Below are 26,108 nucleotides of genomic sequence, written 5' to 3'. Positions count from 1 at the left end.
TATATATACGTATACATGTGGCGTGTATATAAGTATATATATGCGGTGTTTACATATGCATATATGTGGCATGTATATGTATATATATGCGGTGTTTATATATGTATATATGTGGCAGGTATATGTATGTGGTGTGTATATATGTATATATGGTGTGTATATATATGTATATATATGTGGTGTGTATACATGTATATATATGTGGTGTGTATATACGTACGTATATATGTGGCATGTATATATGTGTATATATGTGGTGTGTATATACATATATATGGTGTGTATATATGCATATATATGTGGTGTGTATATATGTATATATATGTGGCGTGTATATATGTATATATGTGGCGTGTATATATGTATATATGGCATGTATATATGTATATATGTAGCATGTATATATATGTGGCGTGTATATATATATGTGGTGTGTATACATGTATATATATGTGGTGTGTATATACATATGTATATATGTGGCATGTATATATGTGTATATATGTGGTGTGTATATACATATATATGGTGTGTATATATGCATATATATGTGGTGTGTATATATGTATATATGTGGTGTGTATATATGTATATATGTGGCGTGTATATATGTATATATGTGGCATGTATATATGTATATATGTGGTGTGTATATATGTGTGTATATATATGCACACACATATACACACATAGACACACACACTTGCATTATGTATCGAGTACCATCCATGTGAACGTTAATCATTTAGAATTTTTGTAAATTGAAATAGAAAAAAGTATTTGATGAATAAACAAAAGTAGATAATTTCTCTTTAAAACTTTCAGCGGCATAGGGAAGAGAATGAGAATATAATCAGAAATAAGCAACATTAGGTTTGTGGCTTAAGTCTAATAGGGCAGCTAGACATTATTCACAGTGATGCAAAAGAACACATAAGTACACGCAGAGATGGATGCTTTGAGAGGCAGCGCAGAGCAAGAGGGCGCAGGCCGTGGCTACCCTGGTCTGGGTTAATCACGGGCACCCACGGGTGCCTGCAAGCCGTACCTGTCTGCTGTCATTTTCTCGGCAGCCCTGCAGCTTTATAAGAGAGCCCGGTGCCCGGTCCACCACAGTAAGGCACAAATCCATGTGCTTCACCGACTTCTCCTTCGTCAAGGCCCATTCCTGGAACACAAAACCAGAAGTCAGAGGCATGCTATGCACCGGGCTGTGAAAGGAAAGAAGGGGCATCGATGAGGGCTCCAAAAGGAAATGGGTCACGGGGCGGAGCTTAGATTCAGAACCCCTGAGCCAACTGAGAACGAAACAATTACTTTTTGCCTAAGGGCAAATTTATAACACCAGAGATGTGGGAGAACCTCACAGTTGAGCAGTAAGTTGGCTGAGTGATGCGCAGAAGTGCTTTGAGGACCTCAGTAACTAAAATAAAACTATTAACTATTTTAGCCCCAAATACAAGTTAGACTGCCTTGTTCATTTTTCTATAATCCAATGTGAGCTGTAAAAACTGTGGCACAAGCTTGGTTATACACCAGGTAGACAGTTGGCAACTGGTCCACCCATGCTATTTTGGAATGACTCTGCCCTCATGCAGGTATGGCCTGCAAACAGCATTGATGAATGTGAACTGCAGTAAATAACACATTGCATATGTAAGCAAAATATATCGTGTACAGCCTCCTAAGTGAACGCTAATTGATCTATGGGTGCTCATGAAGCCCTCTGAAAACTGGAGGAATAGATCTATGAATTTCTTTGAATACATTACAGCTAAATTTAATGGGGTGCTATGTGCCAAGCATTATTTTGAGCCCTTTATACAACAGCTCCATGAGGGCTATTATTATTCTCATTTTATAGATGAGAAAACTGAGCTAGAGAGTGTTTAAATAACATGCCATGATGTTAACAAACAAACACACACATATATGTACAAACACACACAAGTTAAAGGCTGTGACAGGGTGAGAGGACAACCATTTTGGATACTAAATGAGACATGGTCCCAGGCGGCAAAGGAGGCCGGAGCCTGTTCGAGGCAGGGCCACAGCAGGGACCAGAAGGTGAGGCTTCTGACCATCACTCTCCATTTGTCCCACTCAAAGGGATGAACACCCCTTAATATCCAGAGGCAGCAAGGCCCTTTCCAGTTTAAAACCCCACAGGGACTCACGATCCACTTCCATCCCCTTCCTCTCTAAGCCCCAGCACGCTGCAGTGGCCCTCCCCTCCGTCTGTCTGTCTGTCTTTCTATCGGTCTGTCCCATGACCACCTGCTGCACACCTGCATGACACCGGCGCTGTCACAGAGCCAGGCTCCCTTTCTAGTGGGGAACATGAAAGACACACAAATAAATGTATTCTGCAACTTCAGGCACTATTATGTGCTATGAAGACACTGGTTTTTTTTTTGGTTCTTGGAAACAGAGGTAAGGAAAGGAACAAATAGTGTTTAAAGAAGCCTCACTGTCTAGTATCTGTATCATGTTGGAACAAATAGTCCGTCATTAGAAAAACATTAAAAGGTGAAGATTCAGCCAGGTGTGGTGGCTCAGGCCTATCTATAATCCCAGCACTTTGGGGGCCAAGGCGGGAGAACTGCTTAAGGCCAGGAGTTCAAGATCAGCCTAGGCAACATAGCAAGACCTTGTTTGTACTAAAAATAAAAAATAAGTTGACCGGGTGTGGCAGTGCATGCCTGTGGTCCCAGCTACTTGGGAGGCTGAGGTGGAAGGATTGCTTCAACCTGGGAGGCCGAGGCTGCAGTGAACTGTGATTGTGCCACTGCATTCTAGCCTGGGTGACAGACCGAGACCCTGTCTCCAAACCGAACCGAACCGAACCGAACCGAACCAAACCGAACCAAACCAAACCAAACCCTAAAGATTCTAGCATTCAGACCTTATACAACCACTGGCGGGATACACCATCTCCAGCTCTCAGCATCAGCAGAGGGGATGCAGAGGCACGGACACCCGTCTAGGAATCAGTGAAGATACCTTCACCTGTCTGAAAACTTCCTCCTCCCCTAACAGGGAGGGAGGCTTGGGCAAGCCTGCTCACTTCCCGGGTCTTCCATTTTCTCACCTTTTAATTAGTGTTCCTCACATTCTACTCTGTGAGGAATCCTAGGAAAAACGGATTCTAGGTCAAATGAATTTGGGAAACAGACTTTGTGCTGTATTTATCTCTCGGAAATTCAGTCTATTAAAGGCTCTGAAGAGTCCTAGAGTAGAAGCACCTGCTTGGCCTGTGCACTGTAGCATTCCAAACACAGCATGGAGGCAGCCCCGACCCACCCACCCCTGCCGGCCACCTTCTCTGGGGAAGGCCACCCGACCCTGAGTCGAATCCCAACATTCTGTGATGCTGTCATTCAACATGGGTGAGTTCCAGCCAGCTCTTCCAAGCACCCACAGGCACTCCACGTCACCCATACTCTAGGACAGTGTGACATCATAAAAATAATTATTTGGTCTCTGCCCCTGCTTTCTGGCACAATCACAAGGCTCCTAAAACCCTTGTCATCTCCTGAGCCACAGGGGTTTCAGAGCATCTTTCATTCTAGTGTTTGGTCTTTGACCCCGGTTCCCAACAGACAGCTCCTACTCCCTTGGAATTTATTGGGTGATGGGAGTGTCTTTTGTTCTAATGAAGCAACTCTAATGGGCTCCTGGATGGGGCTGGTCACCAGAAAGACCAGGTTATGCTGAGAAGCTTGAAACTGTCAGTCCCCCGCCACCCCATCCTCCGGGAAGGGGAGAGGAGCTGGAGATCATGCCCATGTGATGAGGCCTCCATCAAAGTCCTTGCACTCTGGGATGTGACTGCCTGACATGCGGAGGCGCTGGGAGAGCAGCACACCTGGAGAGGGCATGGAAGCTCCAACACCCCACCTCCATACCGCGTGCTATGCATCTCTCCCGTCCAGCTGCTCCTGGGTTTCAGTCTTTCTTAATGAACAGGTAAGCCACGAAGTAAACCATTTTCCTGAGTTCTATGAACTATTCTTGCAAATGAATGAATTCAAGGTGAGTTCGCGGGAGCCCTGATTTACAGTCAGACAGCAGGTGACAACTTGGACTTGTGACTGGCATCTGGAGTAGAAGCATCTTGTGGGAGGAAGCCCATAACCCATGGGGTCTGTGCTAACTCTGGGTGGGCAGTGTCAGAACTGAGTTGACAGGCAGGACACTCAGTGTCCGCAGAGAATTGGAGAACTGGAGAATTGCTTGGTGTGGGGGGAAAGCCCACACGGCTGGTGTCAGAGGTGAGAAGTTTTGTGAGAGTATAAAGGAGGAAAAGCAGCTTGCTTTTTTTCCTATTCACTGGGTCACAGAGTATGGAAGGTGTGGAGTGTAGAGAGGAAGCCGTGTGTGTTTCCCATAGGCAGATGGCGTTCAGGATGGAGAGGGCCAGGAAGAAGCACATTGTTCCGTCCCTGCACTCACAGGGGCTGGGGACACCACCAGGATGTGTGAAACTGTGGCACACAGAGACGCCCACTCACAGTGAAGAGGAGAGTCCTGAGTAAGGGGGACAACGCTGGTATGGAGAAGGGTTCCAGACTGTCCCTGGCAGCAGGTGTTGGCGGATGCTGGACGGTCTGCTGACACCCAGTTAAAGATCATGTCTGAATGTTTTTACAACCTCCTTGCTATTGTGCGCTTAATTACTGTAAAGCAGACTTTACACAGGATTCCAGAAAAACTAATTCAGCTGGGCAAACAACAGAGCTAGTTGCCGTTTTGTTCTTCTGTTGCATTTCAATTATCTGAATTTGTAAAATAAAGTTCATAAATATTTAAGAAATGCTTTTTTGAGCTGCCACTCTTAAAAGGCATGACCATTAATTTTCTCATTTCCTGTGTGTCTGCCAAGGCTCAGCCAGAAACCAGATGACAAACCTCACTCTTCCAAAGCACCAGGCCCTATTTTCAGTTGGGAAATATTACTTACCCTCTCGTTTCTCATCCGTGTCACATGCTATGCAAAAAAGCATCACTTTCTGTCGGTTCAGAGAGAACTCACGCACAGTGGGTTTGTGAGCTGGAATATCTGAGCCATACTGTCTAATTTGCTAGCTACAGGGCACACGGGGCCATTTACGTTTAAATTCACCAGAATGAAATGAAATTAAACTTGTAATTCACACTAGTCATATTTCAAGTGTCCAGTTGCCACAATGTGGCTGATATACTGAATGGCAGATGTAGAGCATCCCCATCATAGCACATGGTTCTATTGGAAAGTACTGATTAGATAGTAGCCCACTGGCCCCAGACTGGCCCAGGCAGTAAGGTGCTCCCAAGCTGAGGGTGTAACATGCATCATGTCATCCTGCCATCTCACATCACATTGTATGTGCTGATGTGTTCATCTTTCCACTAGAAAACGCTTGCTCCTCAACTCCTATTTTTAAAAAATTTTTATTTATTTTTTTGAGACAGAATCTCACACTGTCACCCAGGCTGGAGGATAGTGGTGCGATCTCAGCTCACTGCAACCTCCACCTCCTGGGTTCAAGTGATTCTTCTGCCTCAGCTCCCCGAGTAGCTGGGATTACAGGTGCCCACTACCATGCCCAGCTAATCTTTTGTATTTTTAGTAGAGACGGGGTTTCACCATGTTGGCCAGGCTGGTCTCGAACTCCAGACCTCGTGATTCACCCACCTCGGCCTCTCAAAGTGCTGGGATTACAGGCGTGAGCCACCGTGCCTGGCCCTAATTTATTTTACATTATTTTAGAAACATGGTCTCACTCTGTTGTTCAGGCTGGAGTGTAGTGGTGCAATCACAGCTCACTACAGCCTCGATCTCTTGGGCTTTAGCAATCCTCCCATCTCAGCCTCCTGAGTAGCTTGGACTACAGGCACAGGTCATCACGACTGGCTAATTTTTTTTTTTTTTTGTAAAGACGGAGCTTCCCTATGTTGTCCAGCCTGGTCTTGAACTCCTGGCCTCAAGCAATCCTCCTGCCTTGGCTTCCTAAAGTGCTGAAATTACAGGTGTGTACCACTACACCAGGCCAAATCCTCACTTGGAATCACTTGTTAGCTCTTAAAGATCTGGTGTTGCCCTCTGACCCTAGACAAATTAGATCAGGCTCTCTGGGCATAGCACCTGGCATCAGCATTTTGTAAAAGTTCTCTGGGCAGGCTGGTTGTGGTGGCTCACGCCTGTAACCCCAGCACTTTGGGAGGCCGAGGCATGTGGATCACTTGAGGTCAGGAGTTCGAGACCAGCCTGGCCAACACAGTGGAATCCCATCTCTACTAAACATACAAAAATTAGCCGGGTGTGGTGGCACGTGCCTGTAATCCCTGCTACTTGAGAGGCTGAGGCAGGAGAATGGCTTGAACCTGGGAGGCGGAGGTGGCAGTGAGCCGAGATTGCACCACTGCACTCCAGCCTGGGCAACACAGCCAAACTCCGCCTCAAAAAAAAAAAAAAAAAAAAAAAAAAGTTCTCTGAGCAATCCCAGGATGTGGCCATTGGAGGGGGACAGAGAGTGAGCAGGGAGTCAGCACTTAACTGCTGGAAAGGAAGGGAAAGCCCACATGTGAGAACAGTAATGGCTGCACAACAGCAAGAAGGAAAAGCAAAAGCAGAGTGGGAGACACGCCCTGCAGACCCGATCTTGTTCACTCCTTGGCACAGCCCTTTGCTGACCCCTGAAGTTGGTGCAGAGGCGAGGAACGGGCGCTCTGTGTCAAAGGTCTGTGCTGTGGCTGCCCTCAGCACTGTGCCCTCTGCTCAGTGCCCCCACTGTGCAGAGAGGAATCCTGGAGACTCTCTACTGGGCAGGACCCGGGGGTGAGGGCCACAGCCCTGAAGGCGGGACACAGGCTGTCCTCCTGAGGGCAGGTGAGGAGGGTCACAGGCAGCAGCTACACAGACAAAGTCTTTGGTTCCTGTAGACCTGCCACCTCCACAGGGCCCAGACTCTGTCTCGTGTTACTAGCTGTGCAGTAATTAAGGTGCAATGCTGGCGGGGGGTGAGCCAGTCACAGAGCCTGACGCACAGGGGATGAAGCTGGGGCCGGAGACTCTGATGACGAACTCTCTCGGCCAGGGCCTGGGCACACGCTTCTGTTTAATGTGCTGTAGCGTAAGGTGTGTCGCTTTCCAGCAGAGGCGCTGACACAGAAAGGAGTGACCTCTCCAACCTTCCGTAAATCATCAGAACACTGCAGAGTGACAGTGGGAACTCCAGAGATTAAACACGGAGGTGAGGCTGGCCAGGGATCACAAGAGGCCCAACACCCAGACAGTACGGAACCTGGTGGGCACCTCGTCCGTTTTGTCATCCACAGACCAGAGGTAAGCTTCACCCAACCCTACACGAATTATCCACGTCTGCATTTGGTGAAATCTGCATTAATGCTGTGTGATCGACCAAGCCTTGCAGCACCGTCTGTCCGGTTTAGATGAAACCCAGCTTGCTGAGAATGAGAACCATCATTTCCCCCTCCCTCACGGAGCTCCACTTTTCTGAGAGCATTTCGGTGGATTTTCACTATGGTTCTAGATGGAAACACATAAAGCATCTCTCCCCAGGCTCACTGCTTTCCAGATCTCAAGAACGAAGCCCAAACCATGGAAATAAACACGCTGTTATCAGTTTAGAAGGAACACAGCCTGCGGAGACGCCTCCTCCAGTCACACCTGGACCACAACGGGACCCACAGCAGCACCGCACGGCACCCTCCATCACCTCTGAGTGAGTCCCCTGGGCCCCCCGCTTCCCAGCAGTGACTGAGAACACAGTTAACAGCAGGGTCTTGGATGGAGGAGCTACAAGGACACAGAAGCATGGACACGGTGGGGATGGCACCTTCCCCTCCGCCTCTGCCCACCCCACCAATACCAGCTGGCTCCTCCTCCTTTCACCCGCTTCGTCTTCCACTCTCTTTGTTCTTCCCTCCCCCTGTATGGGTTCCTCCCTCCAGGTGACTCCTGACACGGGTGGGGCCTGTGACGAGTACCCAGGGGGGCTGACCTGCTACAGTGTGAAATACCTAAAACTGGTCCATCAGGCTATATAGCTGAAGGCTGGCTTGTGTGTGCACCCACACCTGAAGCCTGCTCCCTGGGGAGTGTCCTCACAGCCCAGAGGCTACACACAGACGCCAGGCCCTGGGAGCCTGGGAATGGCACACAGTCCTGCCACGCAGCAGAGGGAAGCCCAGCGATTAAACATGGAGGTGAGGGCAGCCGGAATAACAGGAGGCACAGCCACCTGGACAGCACAGAGGTGAGCAGGTGCCTCCTCTGTTTCATAACCCACAGTGGCTCCTCTGCTCAATTGTGAGTTCTGGAAGGCAAGGGATTGCTTTGTTTGCCTTCTAATCCCTTCCTCTAGCAAAATAGTACCGCCAAGTAGAAAACCCTCCAACAATATTTATCAAAAGGACAGAGATCAATGATATGAAGTCATGTACATGAAACAGAGAGCAAAACAAGCTCTGCATCTGAGTAACAGAAAAAGAAGAAAGAAGCAGCACATGAGTCTAGGTGCATGTGCACAAGGAAGAGAGGGGGACTGAGCCCGGGAATCAGGAGAAGAGAGCTGTTGTGTGAGAACGTGATGAGCATATGTGCTATTGTGTGTGTGTGTCACACACGTGCACGGGCACTGGAAGCACACTCATACCTGTCGGCAAACCTGACCCATTGGCTCTTACCCAAACATAGCATCACATTTAGCTATTCTGAACCATCGAGACTGCTGACGCTGATACGGAGAATCCAGGATCAACTCTACCAAAACCACACGAGAAAATGAGGCTCTCTTTTATTTTCTAACTCATCAAAGCCAAGTATCTTCTATTTAAGGGCTGGAGATTTAGGGGAACCAGGGCCAGGCCCTGGCTACCTGCCCCATGCCCATGCTGGATGGGGACTGGCCCAGTCAAGCCCCAGGCAGGCAGGTTCCTCTCTCTCTTCTAATTTAGGATGTCCAGGCCATTGCAAGTAACTGCTAAAACCACATCACCAAGTGAAGAAAGGAGTCAAGGTATTTGTGGATTGCAGTCTGCCTGGACACTCACTTGGGAGGAGCACCCAGCTTTACACAAAAGCACATGCCCCCTTTCAAAAATACTTCCAGTTAAAGAAAGTTAAGAAATCAATACATTCAGGATACACACACAGAGTTAACCTGCCTTTTTTAAAACTGCAGGCTCTCCCAGTGCCAGGCAAGTTTTCAGGAAGGGGGTAAGAGCACACAGGATTACCCTTTCGTGCATGAAGCTCACATTTCACCCAATTCCTATTATTATCTCATGGGAAAACTGTTTTTAGAATCCGAAGTCTCAGCTGGGCCCATCAAGCCTTCATTTTGTCTCTCCTTTGCAATGATGGGAGAAGAGAAGGTAGTGGGTTTTTCTGTTTGTTTGTTTGTTTTTTGAGACAGAGCTTTGCTCTTGTAGCCTGGGCTGGAATGCAATGGTGTGATCTCAGCTCACAGCAACCTCTGCCTCCCGGGTTCAGGCAATTCTCCTGCCTCAGCCTCTCGAGTAGCTGGGATTACAGGTGCCCGCCACCACGCTTGGCTAATTTTTTTGTATTTTTAGCAGAGATGGGTTTCACCATGTCGGCCAGGCTGGTCTTGAACTCCTGACCTTAGGTGATCCACCCACCACGGCCTCCCAAAGTGCTGGGATTACAGGCGTGAGCCACGGCGCCTGGCGGTTGTGCATTTTTATGCCTCTAGGAAAAGGTGTGTATGTGTGCAATGGGAGCAATTAATACTGAGTATCTTCTATCTTAAGCTATTATCTAACAGGCAGGGGCTATAACTAGCAGCCGCCTTAGTGCCCACAGTTAAGGATCTGTTGTATAGGCATACCAGGCAGGAGGTGTAGACATCATATTCTGGGGCCAGAGGCAGAATGGGTGCTTTGGGGTTGAGTGCACATGGCCGAGAGGACAGAGCTGGCAGGAAGACCAGGGCCCTGCAACCAGCAACTGTGACCAGTGCACCCTTGCCGCTGCAGCAGAGCCTGGTCCGAAGCTGATGACAGAGCTGATGCACCAAAGTGTGTGACATCCTATCTGGCCCTGGCGCTGGCTGCCAAAGAGGCTGTGGCCAGCAGGAGCCAGGCGCTTCCTCATAGACATCACCCATCCCAGGAGAAAGGTGGCAGCTGGGACTTCTAACATCAGGACCCCCCAACTCCTGCTCTCTCTGGGCCTGCAGGTGACCTGGCTTCCCCATGCACATACCTGGTTTCCCCCAGCATTGTGACATTCATAAACTCCAACCACACCATCAGCAAAGTGTCCCAAAGTGTCGAGGCAGTTAGTTCCCTGCTGCAAGGCCCCAAAAGCTATATCCTGATGGTCTGGAACCCTGAAAAACAACGTGAGAATCACCTGCTTCACTGCACATGACCACCAGCTCCCGTCCACCAGCCCCTTTGCTCAGTGGCCTCATGACAGGTGACAGGAACGAGAGAAAGACCCAGTGACTAGGCATCGTGCCTCTTCCTACCACAGGTAGTGTGTGTCAGGGACACAGCATTTCTCCCAGGCTCTGGACTTCCAACACTTTAAGACTGTATATTGCAGAAGTATTCTTTATATTCTATATCAGGTCATTTTTTTTTTTTTTTTTTGGAAAGGAAGGAAAAGCTCCTGATACTCTTCAATGTTAGTCTTATTGGAAGTCATTTAGAAAATCAATGTGGTCAGATCCTGTTGCCTTGAACTTTCCAGTACACTTAGGATCTGACCTTTATCCAGTAAAGACGGGAAAGGTGGGTAGACTTGTCAGGTGGCCTAATGTGAACAAAGCCACAGCCACGGGGAAGAACGACGTGCTTCAGAACCAGATCCAAACCTCAGCCCACCTCTGCCAGGTGCTGGCTTTCAGGCAAGACTCACTTTCTCTGAAGCTCGATTTGCCCTTTGGTAGGCTATGGGCTACCCAGATCTGCTGCAAGTGTTACATAAAACATTTCGTGTAAAGCACACGGCCCGGTGCCTGGCTCGTAGGAAGCAAGCAATAAATGGCAGTGATATTACAGACACAAAACACGAGGCTGATGTCTCCCTCACCCCCCACAGGCAGGGGAAGCAGATTTGCCAGCCAGGATGGTGCTCAGTGCCTCAGATGCGGTCTTCAGTGGGTGCGGGGCCCAGTGTCACTACAAACCATGGGTGACCTCTGTGAGAAACGGCAGTCAACTGTGACTGAAAAAGCAAAGTGAGTGGCATGGTTGGGTTAAAATCCACTGAATTGAAGCCCCTCTTTGGCTGACGGAGAGTTGATGAGCAGCCGCCTTAGTGCCCACAGTTAAGAATCTGTTGTATAGGGACACCAGGCAGGAGGTGTAGACATCATATTTTGGGGCCAGACGCAGAGGCAGAATGGGTGCTTTGGGGTTGAGTGCACATGGCCGAGAGGACAGAGCTGGCAGGAAGAAGACCAGGGCCCTGCAACCAGCAACTGTGACCAGTGCACCCTTGCCGCTGCAGGTGACCATCGCTGGTGACCATCTGGTGCTCTTAATCCCCAGCAAAAGCTGTCCTGCACGGCAGGGATCCGAGGGAGAAGGACGCTGTGTTCTCTCCTGTTCTCCTCCTAGGGGGCGTGGGCCACCTGGCGCCTGGCATGTTACTTGAAAAGCAGAGGAAACGGTTCCAAAGAGCCAAGTGAGCGAACAGGAGCAACAGAGAGAGGCCGCATTACCTAACTGTCCAACAAATCTCCGTGACAAGGGCTCTGAAGGAGCTGTTAGCGGAAAGATAATGGTGGCAAGTCTTGCGTTCACAGGCACTGTGCTGGAGATATGTGAGCCGCTGTAAAATGCTCTGGGAATATTTAGAATAAGGAATGTGCCGCATTAAGGCACGACCTGCCTGACAGTCCCTTTAAGAAGATGAAGTGCAGATGGCTCCTCCACCCCAGCGGATCTATAGGTCTTCTCACGAGGTTATCAGCAGGTCCCTCCAGATGGGGAGCTCGTATTTGCTTAAAACAAGAGGCTGGGTGTGGGAATAATGCTCAGAAAGGTGTTTCTGCCATGAATCCTCCGGAGGGACGCGGGGCAGCAGCATTATTACTTCTGTTTCACATGTGATTAACCCAGCTGGGAGGAGGGAGGCACGTGGTCAGGTCCCCGTGCTCCGAGCCTCGTGGGGGCCGTTATCTGCTGGCCCACAGGAGCAGCAAGGGTGAGCGCAGCAGATCGGAGGCATGCAAAGGCGCCTGGCGGGGGGATCGAGGGCTGGCTGCAGACACTGCATGCTTGCGGAGGCTGGGGACTGCTCCCGGTCACTCGAAGAGCCTGTCAGACACCAGTCCTTCAGGTCACCCAGCCCATCACCTTGCCAGTGGAGAACAAGCCAAAAACAAGGTGAGGCCCGGGGACTGCCTCTGGGACTCTGAAGCATGGGAGGGCAGCTCTGCAGGACAGAGAGAGCAGCAGGCCAACTTGGGAGCAGATTCTCAGGTCCACACCATGGAGTGAGACCACAGGCTCTCACTGGGGCCCAGGTGCCCAGTCTCATGCCTGCAGCCCCACCTCCATTTCCCCTCTGCTGCTTCTATGGCCTTACTGGCTTCTAAGCCCTTACAAAGTGAAACCCCAGATCCCTGGGGACTTACCTTAACTCTGGATAGACATTTTCAAGGTACCATTTGAAAGGCTTGCAGCTGAGTTTCTTCCTAAGCTCCAATCTGCTCTGAATACTGGAGAAGAGGGAAATAAGATTCCTTTATAAATTTTAAGAATAGATGGGCTTTCTACATCAAACTTGAAAATCTGCTGAAGAGAACAGGGTTGGGGCAGGTGGCGTGGTATGGACTGCCCATGCTCCTGTGCCCACAACCCCTTCCCACCTTGGCACCTGGGTAGCTGAATTCAACGCTGGTGGCAGCCCCTTACCTCCCACCCCCACACCCCAAGAATCCCCAGTAACTGTGAGAAGGCAGAACTGCCACTTACTTTCCATAAGGAACGTTTCTAGCGGAAGGCACTGCTGCATAATAGAAATTTTTGTATTCATCCATCCAGACCTCTGCTGCTCGGCGGGTGTTTCTAGAAAGAAAATAAATCTTGAGGTGTGATTTGCTTTCCTTCTGTCTGCATCACTCCATTTGCACCTGTCTGCTGGCGTGTGACTGAGGCGGCTCCCTCTGGGTGTGCAGCAGCTCCAGCTGGGATCATGGCATACAGCAGAGGGTGGGCTGTCCCCACCAGCACCTTGAGCTGGATCTGTCGGGAGCCAGCCTCAGCGGGTGCTTACTGAACCATCGGAATGGCTTTCTTGTCACACAGATGGTCAAAGGGCAAAAGACAAAGTTGAAATTACAGCACAAGCCGGTATTTTAAAGGAGGGACTGGGGTCTATATCATAAAGAAGGACAAAAGAAAGTTACTCTTTAAAAACTCTCGCATCACGCGTCCACAGAGGGCCGGGGCCACAGAGCACAGCAAGGAGATTCCAGGCCCCACGGCCTTCTCCGTCACGGCTACGACACTACCAGACAGCTCTGCGGAAAAGTTCAGACTACATAAGATAAGAGTTCCTGGGAAAATCACTTTCTTTTCTGCGGGGCTGAGCTGAAAGACTGCCATGTTTGCACTAGCTTTTTTTTTTTTTTTGATGGAGTCTCGCTCTGCCGCCAAGCTGGAGTGCAGTGGCGAGATCTCGGCTCACTGAAACCTCCACCTCCCGGGTTCAAGCGATTCTCCTGCCTCAGCTTCCTGAGCAGCTGGGACTACAGGCATGTACCACCACACCCAGCTAAAATTTTTGTGTATTTTTAGTAGAGACGGTTTCACCACGTTAGCCAGGATGGTCTCGATCTCTTGACCTTGTGATCCACCCGCCTCAGCTTCCCAAAGTGCTGGGATTACAGGCGTGAGCCACCGCGCCCAGCTGGCTTTTCTAGAAGGAAAGAAAACCATGTGCTTAAATCTCATAGAGAGAACCATGATTTGCCATAAATAAAGCCCCTGGGACAAGCTACTCTTGAATGTCTGACATGCATTAAAAGCTATCATCTGCATAGGTATCAGCAGCGTATCCTGCCAAGAATTATCTTAAAGCATCCATGAAGTAGCAAGCACACAGCTAACCTCTTTGCTCCCATATTCTGGTCTCAGCTACGAAGTGGACTCCCACTTCAGGCTATAGCTAGCCCTCCTTAAGAACCCCATAGAGAAGGCACTGTGTTCTTCCAAAATAAATACAGTAAGGAGGCAATGCTCGCCTTTTAAAATAATTCCTTAAAATGGCGAAACTTTCAACTGATCTGAGATACCATTATTAAAATAATTTCTGTACGGGGCCTATATCTTTCATATAAGGTGATATATATACTTTTTCATTTTAGGAAGTAGAATATGGACTATTATCTATAATGCCATTCAACACAGATAAGAACATATGAATGCACCTATTCTCTGACCCAGCAGCTCTACTTCTAGAAATTTATCTCAAGGCAGCAATCAACTAGGAATGAAATATACATGTGAAAATATGCTCACTTCTGCTTTGTTTATAATAGCAAAAAAAAAAACAGAGAGAAACTTTATGACTAAATATGAGGAAGGAATCAAATGAAATATTCTGTGACCACTAAAAACATGAGTGTGCATCTTACATGTTGACAGAAATGATGTCCTGGACTTGTGGGAAAATAAAATAGTTTGCAGAATTGCATATAGTGGATATGTGTGTAGAGGCAGAAGGAGAGCCAGTGAGCAAACAAGAGAGAGAGACAGAAATAGATACTGACAGACGAATTCATCAAATTATGAGAGTGTTATGGCACAACTGGTTTGGTGATGAGACTGATGAATTTTTACTTTCTCTCTATTAAAAAATATACAGATACAACAATGAGTACTTAAAGTGCTGGGGGATACTGGATCATACATATCATTTCTCAGAAGAGCCACTAAATACTGTTAGTGCGGTTTTGGGGTTTTGCTAAGTGACCTATGCCTTAACCTATGCCTAGTCAGTTTTTAACCAGTTATTAACTTAAATACTTGTAACATCTGGCACCTGGATTTCCCCAACAGGGACATGAAAGGATTTGATTCCAGAATGTCCTAGGTTCCTTTCAGCCTTAATGATTTAAAGGTTTTATCAACTCCAGTCATACTGTTTTCAAATCACTCAAGTTCTGAAGTGACTAAATCACTTAAAAATTCCTAAACGCAAAGCAACTCTTTTCTGTCTTCGTAATAGAAAAGGATAACTAGGCAGCCCCAAGGAATGATCTCCATGTGCTACTCAGTGCTAGCTCCTTTTATTCATTTATTTATTGGTTCACTCAGGTATTTATTTGGTATCTACACCAAACAGTCTCAGTGCTGCAGATACAGTGGCACCGAGGGAGACTCACTTTTGTCCAGGCCCTCCTTGTTTTTGCAGGTATTTGCAAGTATTTAGGTAGTATTAAATAAGTATTAAATAAATATTAAATGTCATCTATTACAAGTTGGGCATCCCTAATCCAAAATGCCCTAACATCCAAAACTTTTTGAGCACCAACATGAGATAGTGACGAAACCGCCTTTGCAAAAAATTTAACAATGACAAAATTGACAGTTTAAGGCATCTGACCTGACTGACTCCATCTAACTTCTAACGTCTAAACTGCCCTTGTTCACTCCTGGGCACAGGCAGAACTAACTTTGGGAGAAACTTAGTTTATAGTTTAACTTTAAAACAAAGATGGTAACAGCCCTTTCCCCAAACAAACCCTCTTTTTGTCTGGGTACCAGACTGCCTTTGTTGGACTAACAAATCGGCCACAGATTTGCAACTTCCCCAATTACTCCTGCAGATAACATCACCATTGCAGAACGTAAGATTGGCCTTTTGTAATGTCTTTTCAGGCTTCTGCACTTCTGATGACTCCATCCAGATCTCCAGCTTGTCCTGTGGACCCATCCATGCAGAAGCAGACTCAGCACGCACAAGGACCATTTTCCACACCCCTATGACTGCACCTCATCCAATCAGCAGCACCCACTCCCTAGACCCCAGCTCCCTCCAGATCATCCTTGAAAAACCCTAGCCTCTGAATTTTGGGGGAGACTGACTTAAGTAATAACATTCCAGTCTTCCACTTAGCCAGCTCTGTGTGAATTAAACTCTTTCTCTATTGCAATTCCCATCCTGGTAAGTCAGCTCCATCTGGGCAGCGGGCAAGGTGAATCCAGTGGGCGGTCACAGTGACGCCTTTGCTTTCTGATGGTTTAATGTACACAAACTTTGTTTCATGCACAAAATTATGAAAAGTATTGTATTAAATTAACTTCAGGCTACGTGTATAAGGTCTATATAAAACAAACAAATTTTGTACTTTGACTTAGGTCCCAGCCCCAAGATATCTCATTAGGTAGTACATATAAATATTCCATATCCTGAAAAAATAAGAAATCCAAAATATTTCTTGTCTCAAGCATTTTGGATAAAAGATATTCAACCTGTATAGGAGATTAAGAGAACCTGCAGCTGGAAAGAGACCTCAGAAATACAGTGATATAATTCCACTTCTTTATCTTTCAGATGAGTCAACTGAGGTAAAGAGCAGCCTGGCTGAAGGTCAACAGCAGGGCTTTTTAATCAGATCCATGCTGCCCCAAAATAATGAAACCCTGGATCAGCTTCTTTTCCAAATCTCGAGAATACAGGCTCCTGGGCTGTGAAATACAATTTGAAAATGTTTCTCTTCTAACAAAGAGTGCAATGTCTTGAGTACTTTAACATACTGTTTTCTGAAATCTCACTGTTTGCTGGTAGGTATCAATGGCTTTGGCGTGGGGCGTCTGATATGTCTATGTAAAGAATCTCATGCTGCCCCAGGAAAAAGCACATATATCCACATTTTTGTTTGATTTTGTAAAGCTTATTGTACAAGATAATATTTTTGTTTTAATAAAGAACAAAAATGAAGTTTCAACATTTGTGAAGAAACATAGTTTTTGAGAGAAGATATTTGGTCAGAAGCATTATTTGTTATTTTGGCTTCTATTAAAGTTTTCTCAGAAATCAGATTCCCTATGTGAAAAATCTGACTTCTGTATAATAGGTGTATTGTATAATCTGTACTTTTAAGAAGTTTAAAAATGGCCAGGCACGGTGGCTCATGTCTATAATCCCAGCACTTTGGGAGGCTGAGGTGGGCGGATCACTTGAGGTCAGGAGTTCAAGACCAGTTTGGCCAACATGGAGAAACCTACTACTAAAAATACAAAATCAGCTGGGTGTGGTGGCGCATGCCTGTAATCCCTGCTACTCAGGAGGCTGAGGCAGGGGAATCGCTTGAATCCGGGAGGTGGAGGTTGTGGTGAGCTGAGATCGCGCCATTGCACTCCAGTGTGGGCAACGAGATCGAAACTCCGTCTCAAAAAAGAAAAAAAACCAAAAAGTTTAAAAATGGCTGGGCACGGTGGCTCACGCCTGTAATCCCAGCACTTTGGGAGGCCGAGGTGGGCAGATCACCTGAGGTCAGGAGTTTGAGACCAGCCTGGCCAACATGGTGAAACCCTGTCTCCACTACAAATACAAACATTAGCCAGGCATGGTGGCACATGCCTGTAAGCCCAGCTACTTGGGAGGCTGAGACAGGAGAATCTCTTGAATCTGGGAAGTGGAGGTTGCAGTAAGCTGAGATCGCACCTTTGCACTCCATCCTGGGCAACAGACCAAGACTCTGTCTCAAGAAAAAAACTAGACAAAAGATAAGCTAGCAATCCCCACACCCACACCCACCCCAAGGCTTTCCCTATTTCTGCAGGGGCAGCACGCCAGCGCAGTTGTGTAACAAAGCTCCTGGGCATCACCCTAAATTAATTTCCCACTCTACCTCCCTTCTCTCTGCCGCCCTATTAGCAAACAGCTGCCTGCTTCACCATGGAGCTGGATCTCACCCCATCTCCACTGCTACACACCTGCTCCAGGTACAGCCAGGTGCTGCTTAATGAGAGGGATACAACCTGAAAAATGCATCCTTAGGCGATGTTGTCGTTGTGTGAACATCATAGAGTATATTTACACAAACCTAGATGGTGTATCCTTAATATACACCTAGGCTACATGGTACAGCCTATTGCTTCTAGGCTACAAACGTGTAGAGCACGTGACTGTCCTGAACACTGGAGGAAACTGTAACACAATGGTAAGTACTTGTGTATCTAAACAAAGAAAAGGTAGAGTAAACACACGGTATTACAATCTTACGGGACTACTGTCACCGACCGAAACGCTGTTACAGGTGCATGACTGTATCACATCTCTGGCCTGGGCTACTGCAACAGTGCTCACAGGACCCTTGCTTCTGGCTCCAAGAGTGGAGGGGGCACTCGTACCATTGTTTCACCATAGGGTCACCTCCTGGCCACCCTCTGCCCAGCAACCACACGGACCTTTCCAAAGCATAAAACAGACATCAGGCACTGCTGAAAAGCCCCAGTGTTTTCCTTCAGAATCAAATAACATCCAACGTTTCCCATGACCTGCAAAGGTGCATGGCCCGGGCCTGTCTAGCTCTTCTGCCCCTGTGCACTGTCCCCTTACTCTCTAGGTTCCAGCTACCCTTGGCTTCCATTTGGCTGATATGCCAAATGCACCTCAGCAGCCTGGATCTGCTTCTCCTGCAGGCAGTCTGATTCCTCGGGGTCCCAGAGGGACCTCCTCCCACCTTTCAAGTCTGAACTCACATAACACCTCCTCAAAGGTTCTCTTGACCATGAAAACCTCTCCTACTGCTTGTCCTAATCATGCCTGACCACATGACTGCATTTTATCTTCTTCACAGCATTGATTACTATTTGAAAATACCTTATTTAGCTGTGTGTTTTGCTGTCTACACTCAAGAGAAGGCAATCTCCCTGAGATCTGGCTTGTACGCTGTTCTATCTTTGGCATTTAAGAGAATTCCCTAGAAGGACACTTGGCTTGATAGAATGGCTATTTGCTATTTTACTTTTGGAAAGCCCTTCTGTTGGCATCTTCATGTTTACTAAAATATATCTACTCTCTATCAAGAATCGTGACTCTGTGTCACGATGTCTTGTGGTATACACAATTAGTACAGCTTGACTTTAATATTTGCTATGGTTTGAATGTCTGTTCCCTCCAAAACTCATGTTAAACTTTAATTGCCATTGTAACAGTATTAAGAGGTGAGGCTTTTTTTTTTTTTTTTGAGACAGAGTCTCGCTCTGTTGCCCAGGTTGGAGTGCAGAGGCACGATCTTGGCCCACTGCAAACTCCACCTCCCGAGTTCAAGCGATTTTTCTGCCTCAGCCTCCCGAGTAGCTGGGATTATAGGCGCCCGCCACTATGCCCGGTTACTTTTTGTATTTTTAGTAGAGATGGGGTTTCCATGTTGGCCAGGCTGGTCTCAGACTCCTGACCTCAGGTGATCTGCCCATCTCGGCCTCCCGCAACGCTGGGATTACAGACATGAGCCACCATGCCCAGCCGAGGTGAGGCCTTTAAGAGGTGACCTTTAAGAAGTGACTATGCCATGAGGGCTCCACTCTCATGGGTGGGATTGATGCTATTATAAAAGGGAGAATTTGGCCCCCTCTTGCTCTTTCCTGCCCTCTCTTTGCCCTCCCACCATGTGATGACACATCAAGAAGACCCTCGCCAGACACCAGCACCTTGATCTTGGACTTCTCAGCCTCCAGAACTATGAGTAGATAAATTTCTGTTCATTTTAAATTACCCAGTCTGTGGTATTTGGTTAGAGACGCATAAAATGGACTAAGACAATGTTGCTTTTAATTGCACCTTGAATGGCTATAAAATGAACTTTCTTCTTTAAAAAATTTTCCCATAACATTTTGCGGGGTGGTGTACAGTTCTAAGAGCCTTCACACTCATGAAGATTTGTCCAACACATCCAGGAGACAGAACGGCTCCATCCCTCCTCCAAACATCCCTGGTGCTGCCCCTCTGCAGTCACACTCCCCGCTTCCCTGCCATCCCAGCTCCTGGCCACCACTGGTCTGGCCCCGTCACTAAAGCTGTGTTTTTATGAGGCTGTGACATGAGTGGAATCATGTATGTAACTGCTTCTCTCACTCAGCATCATGCCCTGGAAAGGCACCCAGGTTGTATCCTGCATCCGTGGAATGCGCCTTTCAATTGCTAAGTGGTATTCCATTGTATAAAGGCACCCAGGTTGTATCCTGCATCCGTGGAATGCGCCTTTCAATTGCTAAGTGGTATTCCATTGTATAAATGCACCACACCCACTGAAGGACATCTGTCCTCAAACAGCCCAAGGTCAGGTCCTGCTTTCAGGGTACTCAGCAATGTTTTGGACCCTGCTCAGTCTTTCACTACTTACCGGGCAAAGACAGTGCCACTGCCACCCGGGAACGTGTAGGGGTGCTGCTTCCGGAACACGTGTCCCACACGGCTGCACGGGATGATCTCCAGGCTGCCACCACACTGCCACACGCGGAACGAGATCTCTGAGACAATGAACAAGACACGGGTGACTGACAGAGCCTGGGACGCACCTCTGCAACAGCAGACACACCGAGCAGGTACAGAGGCCCCCCCGACCATCCCATCATGGGGCTCCCATGCCCTCTGCTGCTGAAGGAGATCTGATAAGGACCTTCCTCTTTCCAGAACCTGATGCAGAACTCTCTAAAGGAGAGACATTTGACACACTTGGATCTCTGGACCACAATACAATCAAGAAAAAATGTTCACGGGGAAATATTTTTCAGATGTGGAGTAGACACCTTGAGACAAGCATGCTTCTTGGTCTACTGTAAATATAAAGGCCTCCTGGCATAAGATCATGTATACCCCCCAGTATCATCATAACTACTGAGTGACAAAACACTTGTGCTGAATTCTTCACTAGCTGGCTCACGATCATTTGCACTTGCTTCATACCAACACCGTGGGAAAAGGCAACACTGAAGGTATATAAATATGTACAATTAAGCTTTATTGTTACATATTCTAGACAACCATATATGCCATCTTTCTCTAAAACTTATTTTTAACAGACTGAACCCCAGGATGCATCTTGGCTTTTCTCATCCAGGGAAAAATAATCCCTTCCCTCAAATGGAAAAGTTTATTAAATACAAGTCCCTGTGTATTAGCAGGCTCAAGCCTCCAGGCAGAGTTTGGACTTACGGACTATGGACTTAGGGACTGCCTTACGGACTATGGTAGTGACCAAGGACAGTCAAGTAACTGATTGATATCTGCACGCTGCTCACAGGCTTGGACCAGTCAGTACCCAACTGGCCCAGGTAGGAATGCTCCCTGGGGAAGGCTGCTGTTGACTTGCTTCAACACAGAACTGACCGGCAGGAGGAATGAGATGTGTAGGTCTAGGCACTACCCATACCTACTTAAACACACAGACTGCCCTGGGCATTGGAACTTAGTCGAAGCTTAGACTGACTGGTGCGCCTTTTGTGACACACAGGTACCTTCCAACCAGGTACCTGCCCTTATCACCACTGACTAGGCGAGTGACTGGAGTCTGAGTCAGGGGTCCGACTGAATGCAAGAAACAGATTCAACAGAAAAACTAAGAATTTTCTGAAAGGCAAAAAACAGTTTTTCTTTACAAGGTTTGTATAATACAAAAGGGAATTTTCCGCTGTATTATCTAAGATCCCTAAGAACATGTTAGGGAGGCAAGACAAGAATCAACAGAGTTACTGTGAAGGACAGGACTTCATTTTTTTCCTGGCTGGATAGTATTCCCAGGAAATTAAGTGAAGTAAGAACAGAAAGTTGAATACCATGTTTTCACCCACACATGGAAGCTAAAAAACACTGATCTCACAGAAGTAAAAAGTATAACGGAGGATAGTAAAGGCTGGGAAGGAAGGAGTAGGGATTTTTTCAAGGACACAAAATTACAGCTAGAGAAGAGGGATCTTGCTTGTGTTCTACAGCCCTGTAGGGTGACTCTAGGGACCCATAATATATACATAGTTTCAAATAACCAGGAGGAGGATACTGAATGTTCCCAACACAAAGACATGCTACATGTTTGAGATGATGGATATGCTAATTTCCTTGATCTGATCACCATACATTATATGTATTAAAACATCACTATGTATCCCATGAATATGCACAATTATTATCTGTCAATTAACAAATTAAAAGAAGTACAAATATACACATATAATATCTACAGAGTGTGCAGTCACTGTCACCAATGCAGATTGATCAGAAATAGGGTGGGTCCATCACAGACCATACATACAGTGAGTTGATAGCAAATCCTGCAGGCAGTCAACCTAGTTATGGCAACAGGTGCCCAGAATGCCAGGCACATGGCAGGAAATACAACACAGGGGTCAGAACACCATGAGTTTCTACTTGGGTCCAGCAAACTAATGCCTCACTCACTAGGAATGGGTGATCCATGCAGCTGTTATGGGGCTTTAATAAGCAACTCTCTTGTAGTAATAGAAAATGTATGGTTACAATCACATAAGCATAAGCAGTGAAAGTTTCTGACTTTACTTTTTACAGTTCCCAACACAACCTAAGAAGTTGTCGGCTGGGCGCAGTGGCTCATGCCTGTAATCCCAACACTTTGGGAGGCCGAGGCAGGCGGATCACCTGAGGTTGGGAGTTTGAGACCAGCCTGACCAACATGGAGAAACCCTGTCTCTACTAAAAATACAAAAAATTAGCCGGGCATGGTGGCACATGCCTGTAATCCCAGTTACTTGGGAGGCTGAGGCAGGAGAATCACTTGAACCCGGGAGGCGAACGTTGCGGTGAGCCAAGAATGTGCCACTGTACTCCAGCCTGGTGACAGAGCGAGACTCCATCTCAAAAAAAAAAAAAAAAAAAAAAAAAGTTGTTGTCTCTATTTCAGAAAATAAAATTTAAATATCCATTTGCCTCACCACAAGATTTAGAATCAGGGGCTAGGAAATCCCCTTGGCTTCTCTATGGGGAATCTGTTAAGCCAACAAGGGATCCTTCCAGGGCTTTTGTGGGAGATTTTCAAGGCTAAGTATAACTACAGTATCTTCAACGTTGATTTCATTTGAACCTTATAACTTTGAGGATAATTACTCAGTAAAAGTCAATGGCTTTTTAATTAGGCAGTTAGTGTTTACATCTTGGTTCTGAGACCCTGGGCAAGGTGCATGACCTCTGCAGACCACACTCCGTTAAGAAAGCACAAACAGATGATTCCCTGGAAGTACTTAGCATCATCCTTGCACGACAGGGATGTAGAGAAACACAGATGATGCCCCCAAGGAGCCTTACCCCCATTGTTAGAGTTAAGGGTTAGGTTCTTGGTCCTCCATTTTAATTGCTTAAATGACATAAGGACTTACATGATTAGGAAAATGGGAAGCTCTGGTCATTCCAGCGGGGCACACGTTGAGGAGGTGGTTTTGGATCTTACTCGGGCCTCTCTGCACCACACACCTCTCCCAATGCACACCCACAGAGGCCCCTCAGGTTGGCAATGGCTAGTAGTGTGCACGGCCCCCCAGAAGCAGAAGCTAGAGCAGTGCTAAGGAGAAAGGCTCATGGCATGGCCTTCTCACGTGAAGCTCTTGAGCCCGCCAAACCTCACTGGGAGTCCAAGTCCTCAGCATAACCCAGGAGAGTCCCTCACGGAGGGACAGATGCCCCAGCCTTCCTGGGCAGAGATGCGCTCCTGCTTGCGGGGTTCATCTTCACCCCAACCTGAACCGCTCAGACCCTAGAACCTCCTAGGCACAGCTACATAATAAATACAAACACCAAACCACAATAAAGCAGCTCCTTACAACAAATCTTCCCCCCAATCTCTGGGTGAATGCCTCCTTAGATATGTAAATCAACACTCTTCCTACACGATGACACAAAATGCTGGCTGATGTCTCATTTCAGCTAATAGTATGCAAACTTCTGAAAACCACACTGTTTTTGAGAAATGGCCACCTACATGATACGCTGCCCTACTGGGCGACCCTGGCCTGCTGGATTTCCACTAAACCATTAGGGGATACCCATGGAACAGGGTGACAGAACTCTCTTTAGAGGGTTAACAATTCTGAAGCCTTTTGTACTCAAGTGACTTCAATCCAAGCTTTCCCTAGAGGTTAATGTATCATTTTTTTAAAACAACCCAAAAGGAGTTTGACTCAAGGTCCCTCCACCCGCACAGTATAGTAATCGAGCCTAAAGAAGCTTTCAACATCAAACCAAGGCAGAGAAATCCTCAAAGATGAGATGGTATCACTGACTTCAACATCATAAAACAATGGAAAAATAATAGGCTAGGCTAGTCTTTTCTTTTAAAGTAACAAAAACTTTCAAAGTCTCAAAACTATTAAAAATGAGTGGCCTCATTTTTCCCTCTTTCCTTCTCCCCTGTCCTCCAGGGTACACTCACCCAAGGACGAATGTAAGTTAACAACACTCAGCAGCCCAGGAGAATTCGCTCAGAATGTCAAGCATTTGAAACAAAAGGCTTTAATTGAAACAAGCAAAAAGATCTCCCCCACTCCAAACCCTAAACAAACAAAACACATCTTTTCATCTTTTATGCGGTAAATATAAGGCTACCAATATAGACCACAACGTGTAAAATTTTGCTGTGCCTAAACCTGGGTAAAAATAATTTGCATGGGGTATTTAAAAACAAAAAAACAAACAAACAGAAAAACAAATGAGAACCATTCACAAAGGTAGTCGAGAAGGGATTAAGTGCCAAGGCCTCCCTGCCCCATCGGATTTTCATGATTTCAATTCAATCAATCCCACCAGCCTCGCCGGGGTTCATTTTCCACTCTCCACCACTCAGCATGAATCTGAGCTCCTGGACTGTTTCCCTCTGTTTTTGCAAGCCTGCAACATTCCAAACACTTGGGTTCAGACGCCTTGAAAGAGTTTGCATTTCCCTTCAAAGACTTTATCCGTATTCTGGCATCCTCCACTCTAACTTAGGGAGGCACATTTTAATGCCCAACTCATGAGACTTTCAAGAGCAAAAGGGGTGTTACGTATGTGTTTGCAAGGATCGATTAAGCCCAGTGAATGGTCACTCTGAAGCCTTTTAAATTTTTTTTCCAATTGGCACCCTGCCTTTTGCAGAGCTGAGGCACTTCTCTGTCCTGAGATTTGAGGCTTGTACATACCTAGGTTCTCTCCTCCCCATACATCCATCATCATGTCGTACTTCCCCAGTTCTTCAAAATAGAACTTATCCATCACAAACAGCCCACCAGCAATCATAGGGGTTCTAAAGAGGCAGAAAGAAGAGGGGGGAGGGAGGAGAGGGCAAAGTCAAGGTTAGACTGCCAGCACCCTTGCGCCAAGGCCAAGCCTTGATTCCCTAACAATAAGCTGATCTTCAGAACAGCCACACTGCCACTGTTTTCTGCTCAGTGCCCAGCATGCCACTCTCTCTGCTTCACCACTGCTGCCTTCAAATGCCTCCCCCACTGTCCCTGCCTGGATGTTCCCACAGTGCCAGGGGCTGGACTGAGCCTCCCCTATGCGGGAGCGACTGCCGGGGCTGGATCACTCACTGACACGCTGCCATAGGCAAAGAACTCGGCCTTTCTGTGTGTCAGTTTCCTTATAGGGTAGCTACGAGGATTGCAAAAAATCATGGGCATAAAGCCCTGAGCATGCTTAGGAAATGCTCCACAGCACCAGCTCTCATTATCACTATCGTAGATGAGACTCCACCTCCTACAAGGGAACCCACCATGCTCCTCACTTCATCATCCCAGGAAGGGGTTGACAACAGATGTACGCTGAGCTCCCTACTTTGTTCCCAGAAGAGATGCTGTGCGAATTCAGTGTAAAGTGCTGGGAAGGTCTATAGCACACTGCAGATGTTGGCTAAATGTCAGCAAATATATTTCAGCGCTAAGTACTCTGTGAATGCTATCTCACTTAACCGTGTGCCAACTTGGAAGAGGTGGCCCCCTTCTCTCCCCAGCTAGAGAAGGCATCCTGACTCTCAACCAGAAAGCCCACTGCCCGGCCTGGGAATCTTAAAGCATGGGCTTCATGAGCATGGGCTCCTTCCTCTGCAGGAGAGCAAAGGCCTGCTGGGCAGTGGCAGCAGTAAGCCTCCTGCTGCCCACCAAGCCCCTTT

The 26,108-nt window shown here is 47.1% G+C and overlaps 1 protein-coding gene and 1 long non-coding RNA gene across 2 annotated transcripts in view; one reads left to right on the top strand and one right to left on the bottom strand.

Moving 5' to 3' along the window:
- The window catches only part of GALNT2 (polypeptide N-acetylgalactosaminyltransferase 2), a 215,067-nt gene that overhangs the window by 6,117 nt on the left and 182,842 nt on the right, over positions 1–26,108 (bottom strand). Inside the window, exons 10-15 of the mRNA XM_031016643.3 lie at positions 25,138–25,241; positions 20,343–20,469; positions 12,961–13,053; positions 12,621–12,704; positions 10,235–10,361; positions 1,049–1,168 (exon numbers count right to left, since the gene is read on the bottom strand). Coding sequence (XP_030872503.3) covers positions 1,049–1,168; positions 10,235–10,361; positions 12,621–12,704; positions 12,961–13,053; positions 20,343–20,469; positions 25,138–25,241 — 655 coding nt within the window. The remainder of the gene's footprint in view (positions 1–1,048; positions 1,169–10,234; positions 10,362–12,620; positions 12,705–12,960; positions 13,054–20,342; positions 20,470–25,137; positions 25,242–26,108) is intronic.
- Positions 3,445–16,108, top strand: LOC129532084 (uncharacterized). Its single transcript, XR_008677711.2, has 3 exons — positions 3,445–3,969; positions 7,137–7,327; positions 15,871–16,108. It is a non-coding gene; the product is annotated as an uncharacterized lncRNA (long non-coding RNA).

This window comes from Gorilla gorilla, chromosome 1 (assembly GCF_029281585.2).
Source record: "Gorilla gorilla gorilla isolate KB3781 chromosome 1, NHGRI_mGorGor1-v2.1_pri, whole genome shotgun sequence".
NCBI classification, from domain to species: Eukaryota; Metazoa; Chordata; class Mammalia; order Primates; family Hominidae; genus Gorilla; species Gorilla gorilla.
Note: the sequence above shows the minus strand (reverse complement) of the source record. Positions and strands in the feature narration are given on the sequence as shown.